This window comes from Gobio gobio (genome assembly GCF_949357685.1).
Source record: "Gobio gobio genome assembly, chromosome: 13".
NCBI classification, from domain to species: Eukaryota; Metazoa; Chordata; class Actinopteri; order Cypriniformes; family Gobionidae; genus Gobio; species Gobio gobio.
Window position 1 is genome coordinate 2629960 of NC_137106.1, and position 13138 is coordinate 2643097.

General features: G+C 37.3%; 1 protein-coding gene across 2 annotated transcripts in view; it reads right to left on the reverse strand.

The window, feature by feature from the left end:
- LOC307136193 (cysteine-rich motor neuron 1 protein) overlaps positions 1-13138 on the reverse strand; it is a 106788-nt gene that overhangs the window by 50646 nt on the left and 43004 nt on the right. For both annotated transcript variants that reach the window (XM_079832984.1, XM_079832985.1), the window contains exon 5: positions 3274-3453. In XM_079832984.1, coding sequence (XP_079689110.1) covers positions 3274-3453 — 180 coding nt within the window. The remainder of the gene's footprint in view (positions 1-3273; positions 3454-13138) is intronic.

Below are 13138 nucleotides of genomic sequence, written 5' to 3' on the forward strand. Positions count from 1 at the left end.
GCTCGGTTGAAACACGCCCCATAATCAAAGCTCAATGGAGCGGCACCAGACTCATATTCTGACTAGAATTGATTATGGCCACGCCAGGCTAATTAATCCATATCCCTATTATCTACGTGGAAATGGGAAATAGATCAGTGCAAATGTAATTTCTTGCAGCTTTCTGAATGGTTGAGACATACGTCATATGTTATTTTATCAAAAATAAAACAAACTAAAGGCATTTGCATGAATACCATGATTCCGTAGCTGATGAAGAAATTTTTACTATGAAAACAACTTTCCCCAGTGGACATTTAATACATCTATCTTTCTATTTATCTATGTATCTCCCTAATTATCTATCTGTCTATCTAATTGCATCTATATCTGCTTCGCCAGACGGACACATTGACGAGAATATCAGTTTTGTACATTATTGCGTTCTGTTTACCATATTATTTATGAGGATGAATTGCATAACATGCCAATATTGTTGCAGAACATATTTCTCTTTATTTTTCATTTTTTTTGCATTTCTGTTGTAATTTTCGTTTGTTTTACACTGCAGATCGATCGGGTGTTCGTGTCGGCTGTTAATTGTAATACTTTTTTGCATGTTATTTATGAGAGGCAGTATTGTCATTTCTTTTACACAACGGGCTACAGTTTCACACACTTTCACGTGTTTCTTCATCTGCCAACGGTGTCGCCATTTCTCATTTCACCTGTTTTTGTGCGTCCGCCTGGGTCAGAGCTTGCGTGAAGGACCGCACATTTTCCCGTCACGTTTGCTTTTTATAAATACCAATTATTGCGTAGAGAGCGGCGTACGCCTTCTTTTGTGCGCACGCAACGTTTATAAACGAGGCCCTGGACACTGATCGGTTTGTAAACGGACGTGCGTCTGATGTCAGCGTCTTTGACGAGTGAATGAACAGACTCATATCATTGCCACTATTGAGCATTGCTGGACTATTTTCTTTTTGTTACGTTTAAAAGTGGACATTTCAAGCTTTATATACACATATTTCTCATGTGTGTGAGACAGTCGCTGCTGAGTTTGGGTTTATTTGAGACGCGCTCCAGTTCATGTGTAAAGCATGTGATCGCTCCTGCGATTATTGTCTGCTATATTTGCTTCTTATTTATTAAATCCGATTATCTGATTAAAAATTAAGATACAATTTATACAAAACAAAATTCACATTAAAGAAAGGCTTTCTAAGCAAAATCATGCAAAATTTATTTCAAAATAATTTCTGACCTTCATTTCTGAGCATCTTTTGACTTTTCATAATCAATATAGCCGAGATGAAATTTAAAAATGACATTATAATATTTAAACATAAAGAGGAACTTCCTGTGAATGCTCTGAGAGTCTGAACCGTACAGAAAATGCTTTCACACTAGAAGCGAACCGAACCTTTGCTCAGTTTGATCTGGACCGAGATCGCCTCTTTTCATCTGACCAAATGTCGTCTGTTTGTTCTGGACCGTGGTCAGGGGGAGGTTTCACACCGGCCATTTTGATTCGGATCAAACTGAAGAGTCAGAAAATCCGGATCAAACAAGGTCGGTGTGAAAGGGCCCTTAGTCGACTAAATCTACAGATTTACTCAAATCTAATGAGTTTAGTTCAATTGTAATACATTAAGCGTTTAAGCATCACATAATCGACTGTCACTCGAACTGACATTTGGACATTGTGTTTTTTACATTAAAAATACACGAAAGAGCTCAATTCACTTTTTTAAAAACATCTATATAGTTTTTATAACGGTGTATTTCTGTTTTAGTTAGTATATCATGTTAAGCTAAAGCTTCAAATAAGTTTGTGTATTGATTTTTTTAATTTCAGTTAACATTTATTTAATTTCAAGTAATGAAGATTTTTTTTAGTGATAGTGATAGTGATGGTTTTAGTGAACTATTATAACCCTGATACTTTATTGAATATGTGTCAAATACTGGTCTCTCCTCATGACTATGAATTAAATGGGAATTAAATTAAATACAGTTTAATGTGTAAGCAAAAACGAATATATAATGCGTGACTTTAACAAGCTGGAAATACACCAGGACTCTTATTTTGAAATGTCTGCTCCTCTGTTGCAGTTGCAGGAGCTCATTCGAATTCAGATGAGGGAGATAAATATGCATTGATACAACCGTCTAAAACATATTACTATAGAAACATGGTAAAGTAAACACTGTCATTATTCATCAGCATTAGTTCATAAACACTGGTCTGGCATAAGTGTGTGTTATTGATTGAGCTGCTCTGGAGCTGGATTGGGGGTGTGTGTGTGTGTGTGTGTGTGTGTGTGTGTGTGTGTGTGTGTGTGTGTGTGTGTGTTATTGATTGAGCCGCTCTGGAGCTGGATTGGGTGTGTGTGTGTGTGTGTGTGTGTGTGTGTGTGTGTGTGTGTGTGTGTGTGTGTGTGTGTGTGTGTGTGTGTGTGTGTGTGTGTGTGTGTGTGTTATTGATTGAGCCGCTCTGGAGCTGGATTGGGGGTGTGTGTGTGTGTGTGTTATTGATTGAGCCGCTCTGGAGCTGGATTGGGGGGGTGTGTGTGTGTGTGTGTTATTGATTGAGCCGCTCTGGAGCTGGATTGGGTGTGTGTGTGTGTGTGTGTGTGTGTGTGTTATTGATTGAGCCGCTCTGGAGCTGGATTGTGTGTGTGTGTGTGTGTGTGTGTGTGTGTGTTATTGATTGAGCCGCTCTGGAGCTGGATTGGGTGTGTGTGTGTGTGTGTGTGTGTGTTATTGATTGAGCCGCTCTGGAGCTGGATTGGGGGTGTGTGTGTGTGTGTGTGTGTGTGTTATTGATTGAGCCTCTCTGGAGCTGGATTGGGGGTGTGTGTGTGTGTGTGTGTGTGTGTTATTGATTGAGCCGCTCTGGAGCTGGATTGGGTGTGTGTGTGTGTGTGTGTGTGTGTGTGTGTGTGTGTTATTGATTGAGCCGCTCTGGAGCTGGATTGGGTGTGTGTGTGTGTGTGTGTGTGTGTGTGTGTCATTGATTGAGCCGCTCTGGAGCTGGATTGGGGGTGTGTGAGCCTGTAGATCGTGTGTTTTCCAGCGGTTAGATCAGTTCAGATCAAATGTGTTCATCTGATATCAGTTCTGTCCCCATCTCTGCCCTAATCCACCCTCACTAACCTCACTATTCTCCTCTCGCTTTTACTCGGTGACCAAAATGACAGTAGGTTTTCGTCATAGTTTTTGTCATCCAACACTAGTTTTTATTTAGTTATCGTCTCGTTTTCGTCAGTGAAAAAACTGAACACTGACCTATACAGACGGGGCAACATTCTCCATCGGGAACGTAGAAGTTCTCGCAGTCCAGCTCGGCACATTCGGCTTTGGAGCAGAAGGACACTCCACCTCGACACTGACACAGCCAGCACGCGTCCATCCGGTAAACCTCGCCCTCCGCAAACTCCTTCCCGTTATGAACACACCTGGGAGAAACTACAGAACAGACAGAATACCTTGTTTTCTTGATGTGTGATTTTTTTTTTGGCCGAGATACGATCATATCACACACATGTGAGTGTGTTAAAGTGATGTTATGACGCTACTATGAGACACACATACAGCGAGATCATATCATATCAAACAGCAGATTTACACAATCAGACTAACTGTCTAATAAAACACATCATATATTAAAGCGGCTTTGGTGTTTCCATGGTTTCTACAAAATAAAACCGGAGGGTTTGAAGTCATTGATAGGTGACGTACTCTCAGTGTCCTGGTTAAAGTCACTTATTTCTCTGGATTTAAACATTCGTGGAAAAGTTTGGGATTATGTACACTAGTCAACAAAATATATAACACCGATCTAGTGGTTTTTGGATATTTTAATCCTCAAATCTTACATATTGTGCCTTTAATGTTAGTGATGCACCGATCATGATTTTACATGCCCGATTCCGATACCGATTTTTTTCAAGAAAACTGTCCGATTCCGATACCGATTTTTTTTTTACACAATAAAGTAATGAAAGTATACATGAACAAGATGTTTATTTGGTATTTAACAGGCTAAATTGGCTTTTGGCTAATGAAAACAAGTTCGCAATCTGAAATTAACAGGAAATTTAATTGGAAATTAAAGGCTGAAAGGTGAAATTAAAGGCAATAACTGCATATTCTGCAATCCAGACAAAGATGTTCCTTAAATCAGCATTTGTTTTTAATTCAGTGTAAAGAAAAAAAGTCTTTACCAGTGAAATTAAATAAAACCAAAGTATATAATTGTTCCAAAATGTTAAATCAAATTATGTTTAGTGCAACGAAAAAAACTAAGATGCAGGTGCTTTTTAAATCAAATTAAGTCAATGTAATTTTAAGATAAAATAAAAGGTAACACTTTAGAATAATGGCATTAGTTAACATTATTAACTAACATGAACTAGCCATGAGCAGTACATTTGTTACTGTATTTGTTCATCTTTGTTAACGTTAGTTAATATAAATCCAGCTGCTCATGGTTTGTTCATGTTAGTTCACAGTGCATTAAATAATGTTAACAAGATTTTAATAATGCAGTTATCTCTCATTAGTAAATGTTGAAATTAACATTAACAAAGATGAATAAACGCTTTATAAGTGCAGTTCATTATTAGTTAATGTTAACTAATGTAGTTAACTAATGTTAACTAATAACCATTATTCAAAAGTGTTACCAAATATAAATGATCATCCTATAGGCTACAGAACTGATAGTATTTCATTTCTAAAGTGGATGCATGTTCTTTTTTAGGCTACAAAAATAAGTATTACGGCTTTTTCGCAAGTTTCGTTCTCATCCGATCCAACACGTGAGAAGCTGAGCTGAACTATCTATCACTATCTGCGCTTGTGCAGGTGCGGAGAGGTGAGCTCGCGCAACTTCAGCTCGCGCAGGAAAGTGTCTCTTCATTCCCTTCAGTATCTCGTCTCTTCCCTCAGTTCTCCAGTTTCCGTTTGTAACACACAAGTGACATGTTCGCGAATGATTGCAATATAGGCGTATGTGCACGCGGGCGCACTTCCGGATAAATCGGCAGAAAAATACAAAGAAAACCGACCGGTTGCTGATCGCGCGCTAGAAGCAAAAACCGGCCGGTTCCGGTTTTTGGCCGGTCAACCGGTGCATCCCTATATCTGAGGGTGCAAAAACATCTAAATATTGAGAAAATCTCCTGTAAAGTTGTCCAGATGAAGTCCTCATCAATGCATATTACTACTAATAATACATTTATGATATATTTACGGTAGGGAATTTACTAAATATCTTCATGGAACATGCTCTTAATATCCTAAACATAAAAGAAAAATTGATAATTTTGACCCGTACAATGTTTTGTTGGCTATTGCCACAGATATACCCGTGAGATTATGACTGGTATTGAGCTCCAGGGTCACATATGTTTTCAAAAGTCTGAACAGCTCGTTCATGCATTCATGAGCTCTAGATTATTTCTTGTTTCTTGAGGGAGTGCAAAAGTTTTTCAAATGAACGTAAAGTTTTGCAAACTAATGCATAATTTCTTGATAGAACACAAAAGGTTTAGGAGAAAATGCAAATGTTCTGCAAGCTAACGTAAAGTTTTGGAAATGAACGCAAAAAGTTTCTCTGGGAAACGTAAAAGTTTTGCGAGGGAATGCAAAGCTGCAAACGAACAAAGTTTCTTGAGGGAGTGCAAAAGTTTTGCAAGCTAAGAAAGTTTTGCGAACAAATGCTAAATTTTTCGGGGGAACAGAAATATTTTGGGAGAAAATGCAAGTTTTGTAAGCTAAAGTAAAAGTTTTGGAAATTAACGCAGTTTCTCTGGGAAAAGTAAAAGTTTTGAGAACAAATGCAAAAATTTCTCGGGGAGCGCAAATTTTGGGTCGGAATGTAAAAGTTTTGCAAATGAATGTAAAGTTTTGAGAATTAACTCAAAGTTTCTTGGGGGAGTTCAAAAGTTTTGCGAGGGAATGCAAAGTTGCGAGCGAACAAAGTTTCTTGAGGGAGTGCAATAGTTTTTCAAACGAACGTAAAGTTTTGCAAACTAATGCACAATTTCTTGGTAGAACGCAAAAAGGTTTAAAAGAAAATACAAATGTTCTGCAAGCTAACGTAAAGTTTTGCAAATTAACGCAAAAAGTTTCTCTGGGAAACGTAAAAGTTTTGCGAGGGAATGCAAAGCTGCAAACGAACAAAGTTTCTTGAGGGAGTGCAAAAGTTTTGCAAGCTAAGAAAGTTTTGCGAACGAATGCAACATTTTTCGGGGGAACACTAATATTTTGGGAGAAAATGCAAGTTTTGTTTTACATCTCTATTTAAAACATTTTATTTTAGGATTGCTTTTATTTGAATATTCATTTTATTTGTTGTACTTAAAGTGTGTTGTTTTCTCTGTTTTATGTAAGCTTGTAAAGCGCTTTGAGAAAGCCACTTTTAAAGGCGCTTTATAAAATAAATTTATTATTATTATTATTATTATTGTAAGCTAACGTAAAAGTTTTGGGAATGAACGCAGTTTCTCTGGGAAATGTAAACGTTTTGCGAGGGAATGCAAAGCTGCAAACGAACAAAGTTCAAATGCAAGTTTTGTAAGCTAAGGTAAAAATTTTGGAAATTAACGCAGTTTCGTTGGGAAAAGTAAAAGTTTTGAGAACGAATGCAAAATTTCTCGGGGAGCGCAAATTTTAGGTCGGAATGTAAAAGTTTTGCAAATGAATGTAAAGTTTTGAGAATTAACTCAAAGTTTCTTGGGGGAGTTCAAAAGTTTTGTGAGGGAATGCAAAGTTGCGAGTGAACAAAGTTTCTTGAGGGAGTGCAATAGTTTTGCAAATTGAAAGTTTTGCAAATTAACGCAAAAGTTTTCTGGAAAACGTAAAAGTTTTGCAAGAGAAAGTAAAGTTGCGATCTAACAAGTTTTGTGAGTTAATGCAGAAGTTTTGGGAGAGAATGGAAAAGTTTCGCAAGCGAACACAAAGTTTCTTGCGTACACAAGAGTTTTGCGAGTGAACTTCTTGAAAACTTTCTTGAGTGAACTGCTTCAAAATTTCTTAAGGGAATGCCGAAGTTCTGCAAGCAAACATTCTCCATGGTATTACTGTGTTCTTTTCCAGTATAAAGCAATTTACAGTTATTTACAAATGGGAGGATTTTCAGTTTGCTATTGGTATGTCAGGTACCAATCAATTCATGAGCTGTAGATTATTGCCACAGTCGCCTCTGCACTCAAAAAAATTATTTCATGATGCTGTTCACTTTATTTAAGCAATTCATCTTGATTTTACACCATTATATTAGATTTCTGGTTCAAATGTAATTGATTCATGTTAAACTGACATAAAACCGTTACTCTTTGACATAACTTGATGTTTTCATTTTGAAATAACATGTTTCAATCAAGTAACACAAAGAAATAAGACTTTCACTTCCCATCATGCTTTGCAAAGGGGCTGAATTCAGACAGTAAATGTTTAAATAAAGTGCAATTTGATGCATTTTTAACAAGATGAGAAAATTGAGAGACTTTTTAATTCTTAATGTTTTGTTATGTTGGTATTTAAAAGGTTGATATGTTAGTGTTTTTGGAGGTTATCATTGTGGTGAAGTGTAGAGCGTGTGCTTGGGGTGAGGACCTAATAATAACTATTAAAGTTGTTTTAATAATAAAAATCTACTCTGGGCATGCCTTGGATGTAACAAAACCATATTCTGGCTAGCTAATCAAATCTTGTAAAAGGTTTTGTAAATGCACTCAAAAGCTATTCTGTGAATTAATGTAATTAAATCATGGAAAGGATTTCCATGTGATTAAATGGCTTTCTTTCAGCATTAAGCACTTTTGTTAGGCTAACTTAAATAAAGGAGTTGGTCCAAAACATTGCAAATTAGTTGGGCTGACGCAATTAAATTAAGCTGTGGCTAACCATAGTAAATCAACCTTAATAAATTAAGTTGACCCAACGTAAGTACATTAAATTGGAATAACATTATTGCATAATGCTGAAATAAAGCAAGTTAATCATGTGGAAATACTTTCCATGATTGTTTTTATGTTCATTCAAAGAGTAATTTTTTTGAGTGTGGCTTGCTTAGTTGGGGACACTAAATATTCATCTATATTACTGATCTGCCTGCTTACCGTCTGTAGACAGTGATGATTTTTTACAATATAAATGATTCAACAATGGACTTATTTAAGCTGGGCTATGACACTATTATCTTCTAGAGCTGCTGTACAGCCAAAACAAACTTTGTTGCATTCTTTTCCTGTTATCACTGTAAAGCTGCTTTGAAACAATCTGTACTGTAAAAAGCGCTGTATAAATAAAGGGGACTTGAGACGGACACAGAGACAGATGGATTGGCTGAAACTGAATTTCCATGATTCTTTCATACTTCACTGTGGTTGAACAATGAATCAACTGTTTATAACGGTGAGGAGTGAACCTCCCATTAAACTCAATCTACATAAAACACACGCGTTCCCCCCCGACTGCGCTCGATATCAATGAGCTCAGCACTTTTGCGAAGCCTCGGGCGCAGGATCCCGACAATCGCGCCAGCTCCGCTGAGGTGGAATTCTCAGACATGGCATGTGAAACCGTGTAATCGGTGTTCACTCACGCACAAACGCACACTTACACATGTGAGGTCAAAGGAAAGCAGCAGCCGAGGCCAAGACAGCTCCTGTACGGAAAGAGCCGGAAACCCTCACTGTCTCCAGAGCGCTCGGCATATGAACAATAGCTGCTGTACGGTTCATTAGAGACCCATAAAACGCTGCCACCGTCCCCAGACACAAAGACAGACAGTACTACATCAGAACATGATATTACTGGGGATTTTGCACATGGTGGCTTGCTATTTTTTTGGGATATTCCCCATGGAATTACTGTTTTTTTTTCCAGTATCGTTAAAGCAATTTCTCTAGGAAACGCAAATGTTTTGCGAAAGAATACAAACAAACAAAGTTTCTTGAGGGAGTGCAAAAGTTTTGCAAGCTAAGAAAGTTTTGCGCACGAATGCACAATTTCTCGGGGGAACGCAAAATTGATCATTTTGATAGCTACATTTTTTTGGGCTAAATAACGCAACATTTCTTGGGGGAATGCAAAAGTTTTGCAAATGAATGCAAAGTTTCTCAGGGAAATGTAAGGTTTGCGAACGAATGCACAATTTCTCGGGGGAACACAAAATTGCTCATTTTGATAGCTACATTTTTTTGGGCTAAATAACACAACATTTCTTGGGGGAATGCAAAAGTTTTGCAAATGAATGCAAAGTTTCTCAGGGAAATGTAAGGTTTGCGAACGAATGCAAAATTTCTTGGGAGAATGCACATATTTTGGGAGAAAATACAAGTTTAGCAAGCTAACGTAAACGTTTTTGGAATTAACGCAAAGTTTCTCTGGAAAAAGCTAAAGTTTTGATAATGAATGCAAAATTTCTTGGGGAACGCATATTCTGGGACGAAATGTAAAAGTTTTGCAAATGAACGTAAAGTTTTGCGAATGAACGCAAAGTTTCTCTGGGAAATGCAAAAGTTTTGCGAACTAACGCAAAAGTTCTTGGGGAAACGCAACAGTTTTGCAAGAGAAAACAAATTTTCGAGCTAACAAGTTTTGTGAGCGAATGCAGAAGTTTTGGAAAAAATGAAAAGGTTTTGCAAGCAAACATTCCCCATGGTTTTACTGTGTTGTTCCAGTATCCTTAAAGCAATTTCTCTAGGAAACGCAAAAGTTTTGCGAGAGAATGCAAAGTTGCAAACGAACAAAGTTTCTTGAGGGAGTGCAAAAGTTTTGCAAGCTAAGAAAGTTTTGCGCACGAATGCACAATTTCTCGGGGGAACGCAAAATTGCTCATTTTGATAGCTACATTTTTTTGGGCTAAATAACGCAACATTTCTTGGGGGAATGCAAAAGTTTTGCAAATTAATGCAAAGTTTCTCAGGGAAATGTAAGGTTTGTGAACGAATGCAAAATTTCTCAGAAGAACGCGCATATTTTGGGAGACAAGTTTTGCAAGCTAACGTAAGAGTTTTTAGAATTAACGCAAACTTTCTCTGGAAAAAGTTAAAGTTTTGAGAATGAATGCAAAATTTCTTGGGGTACGCAAATTTTGTGACGAAATGTAAAAGTTTTGCAAATGAACACAAAGTTTCTTGGGGGAAAGCAAACGTTTTGCGAGGGAGTGCAAATGTTCTGCAAGCTAACGTAAAGTTTTGCAAATTAACCCAAAGGTTCCCTGGGAAAAGTAAAAGTTTTGCAAGAAAAAGTAAAGTTGCGAGCTAACAAGTTTTGCAAGCGAACACAAAGTTTCTTGCGAACACAAGTTTTGCGAGTGAACTTCTTGAAAACTTTCTTGAGTGAACTGCTTCAAAATTTCTTAAGGGAATGCAAAAGTTCTGCAAGCAAACATTCCCCATGGTATTACTGTGTTCTTTTCCAGTAAAAAGCAATTTATTGTTATTTACAAATGGGAAGATTTTCAGTTTGCTATTGTTATGTCAGGTACCAATCTATGAAATTAAGTGATTTAAGGAAATGTGTTTTTTAGGTGCAAAAGTATCCCAAAACACAAATGGGACCTTTTGTAAAGTGTTACCAATTATACACACGACTCTTTCTTTGTAACACAATGTCTCTTATTCTCACACACTGACTCAAGACACACATACACACATTCCCATCCGTGACCTATTGAACCTTCCCATCAACCTCTCCTTCTGTTCTTCTGACTGATGCATAAGCAGTTTTTCCTCCGCCTGCTGCGCTTCTCCTTAAGTCCATTAGTTCCAGGAGGCAGCACACATTTAGCGCCAGGCCAAGAGGCCAACGAGGGAATTTGGATTGTTGGTAAAACAGAATATTTGACGCTAAACCAGAGTAAACACAGAGGCCCTGTCTCACCTACCCCACCCCTTTTTCACACCTCATCACTTCCTGTCTGTCCAGCTCTCACAAGAGGAACTCAGTGTTTCATGTAACTAGCAGCCGTGATGCAGCAGGTTTCCAGCACCAAATAACACGTCTGTCCTCTCTGACAGTGACACATTGCACGATGTGTAAAACATTTGTGTTCTCTCTTGAGTTCCCCTGAGAAACTTTGCATTCACATGCAAAAGCGTTAATATATAGTTTTTCCTCCCACCTCTGATCACTTCCATCACAAAGTTTCTTGAGCGAGTTTTTCAAGCCATCGTAAAGTTTTGAAAGGGAATGCAAAGTTTCTCTGGGAAAAGTAAAAGTTTTGCAAGCTAACAATGCATTGCAAACGAATGCTAAATTTATTGGGAAAACGCAAACGTAAAGTTTTGCTAGTAAACACAACGTTTCTTGGGGGAAAGCAAAAGTTTTGTGAGAGAATGCAAAGTTGTGAGTGAACAAAGTTTCTTGAAGGAGTGCAAAAGATTTGCAAGGTAACAAAGTTTTGCGAACTAACGTAAAATTTCTCGGTAGAACGCAAACTTTTTAGGAGAAGATGCAAAAGTTGTGCAAGCTAACGTAAAAGTATTATGAGTGAACCCAAAGTTTCTTGAGGGAACGCAGAAGTTTTGGGAGGAAAAAAAAAATTCTGTTCTGTGCTAGATTAACTGAGACTTGTTACAGCACTTGCATATTGTTGATATTGTTGCCCTTGGACTGCTCTAGCTGCTTCTATTGCCCTCTATTGTAAGTCGCTTTGGATAAAAGCGTCTGCTAAATGACTAAATGTAAAATGTAAATGAGAAAATGCTAAAGTTTTGCAAGCGAACACAAGAGTTTTGCGAGTGAACTTAACTTTCTTGAGGGAATGCAACATTTTTGCAAGCAAGTTTTTCTGCGAAATGTAAAATGAACACAAATTGAAGCTAACGTAAAGTTTTGCAAACTAATGCAACATTTCTTGGGAAAACGCAAAGGTTTTAGGACAAAATGCAAATGTTTTGCAAGCGAATGTAAAGTTTTGCAAATGTACGCAAAAGTTCTTGGGGGAAAGCAAAAGTTTTGCGAGGGAATGCAAAGTTGCGAGCGAACAAAGTTTCTTGAGGAAGTGCAAAAAACCTCAAATGTTTTTTAAATCGACGCAGATATTATTGGGGTAACACAAATGTTTTAGGAGAAAATGCAAAAGTTTCTCTGGGAAATGTTTAAGTTTTGCGAACGAATGCAAAGATTCTCGGGTGAGCAAACAATTGTGGAAAACATGCAAAAGTTTTGCAAGCTAACGTACATTTTTGCGAACAAACATTTTCTTGAGGGAGTGTAAACGTTTGTGAATGTAAAGTTTTGTGAGCAAACAAAATATCTCTAGGAAATGTTAAACTTTTGAAAACAAAGTTTCTTCAGGGAACGCAGAAGTTTTGGGAGAGAATGCAAAAGTTTTGCAAGCGAACACAAAGTTTCTTGCGAACACAAGAGTTTTGCGAGTAAACTTAAAAACTTTCTTGAGGGAATGCAACATTTTTGCAAGCAAGTTTTTCTGCGAAATGTAAAATGAACACAAAGTTTCTTCAGGGAATGCAGAAGTTTTGTGAAGGAACGAAAAGTTTCTCTGGGAAACAAATGTTTTGCGAGAGAATGGAAAAGTTTGGTAAGATAACACAAGGTTTTTTTCAGGAAGTGCAAAAGTTTTGTGAACAAAAGCAAAGTTACTGCGAACACAACTCAAGTTTTTAGAGTTAGTGCAAAAGTTTTGCAAGCAAGTTTTTATGGGTAAAGTGAAAGTTTTGTGAGAAATTGCAAAGTTTCTCTGGCTGACGCAGACATTTTGGGGGGAAAATGCAAAAAAATTGCAAGCAAACAAGATTTTCCAGGCAAGTTTTTCTGGGAAATGCAAAAGTTTTGAGATTGAATGCAAGGTTACTTGGGGGAACATAAAAATGTTGGGAGCAATTTACTTTAAAAGTTGATTTATTTTATTTAACAAATGTAAAGTCGGGGGAGCAAAAGTTGTGCAAACACAACTTTTTATGACTTTGTGGGTTTTACAAAAGAACATATTATCATTGAAATATAATTGTTCCTGCCACCATATTTATTACATTTCAATGCTCATGTGTTCTCTCATAAAACTTTAGCATTTTCCCAATTTTTGCATCAATACATCTCTTTAACCCTCTGGGGTTCTTCGGGTCAAAAATGACCCGAAGCGTTTTATATATATATATATTTTTTAAATCGT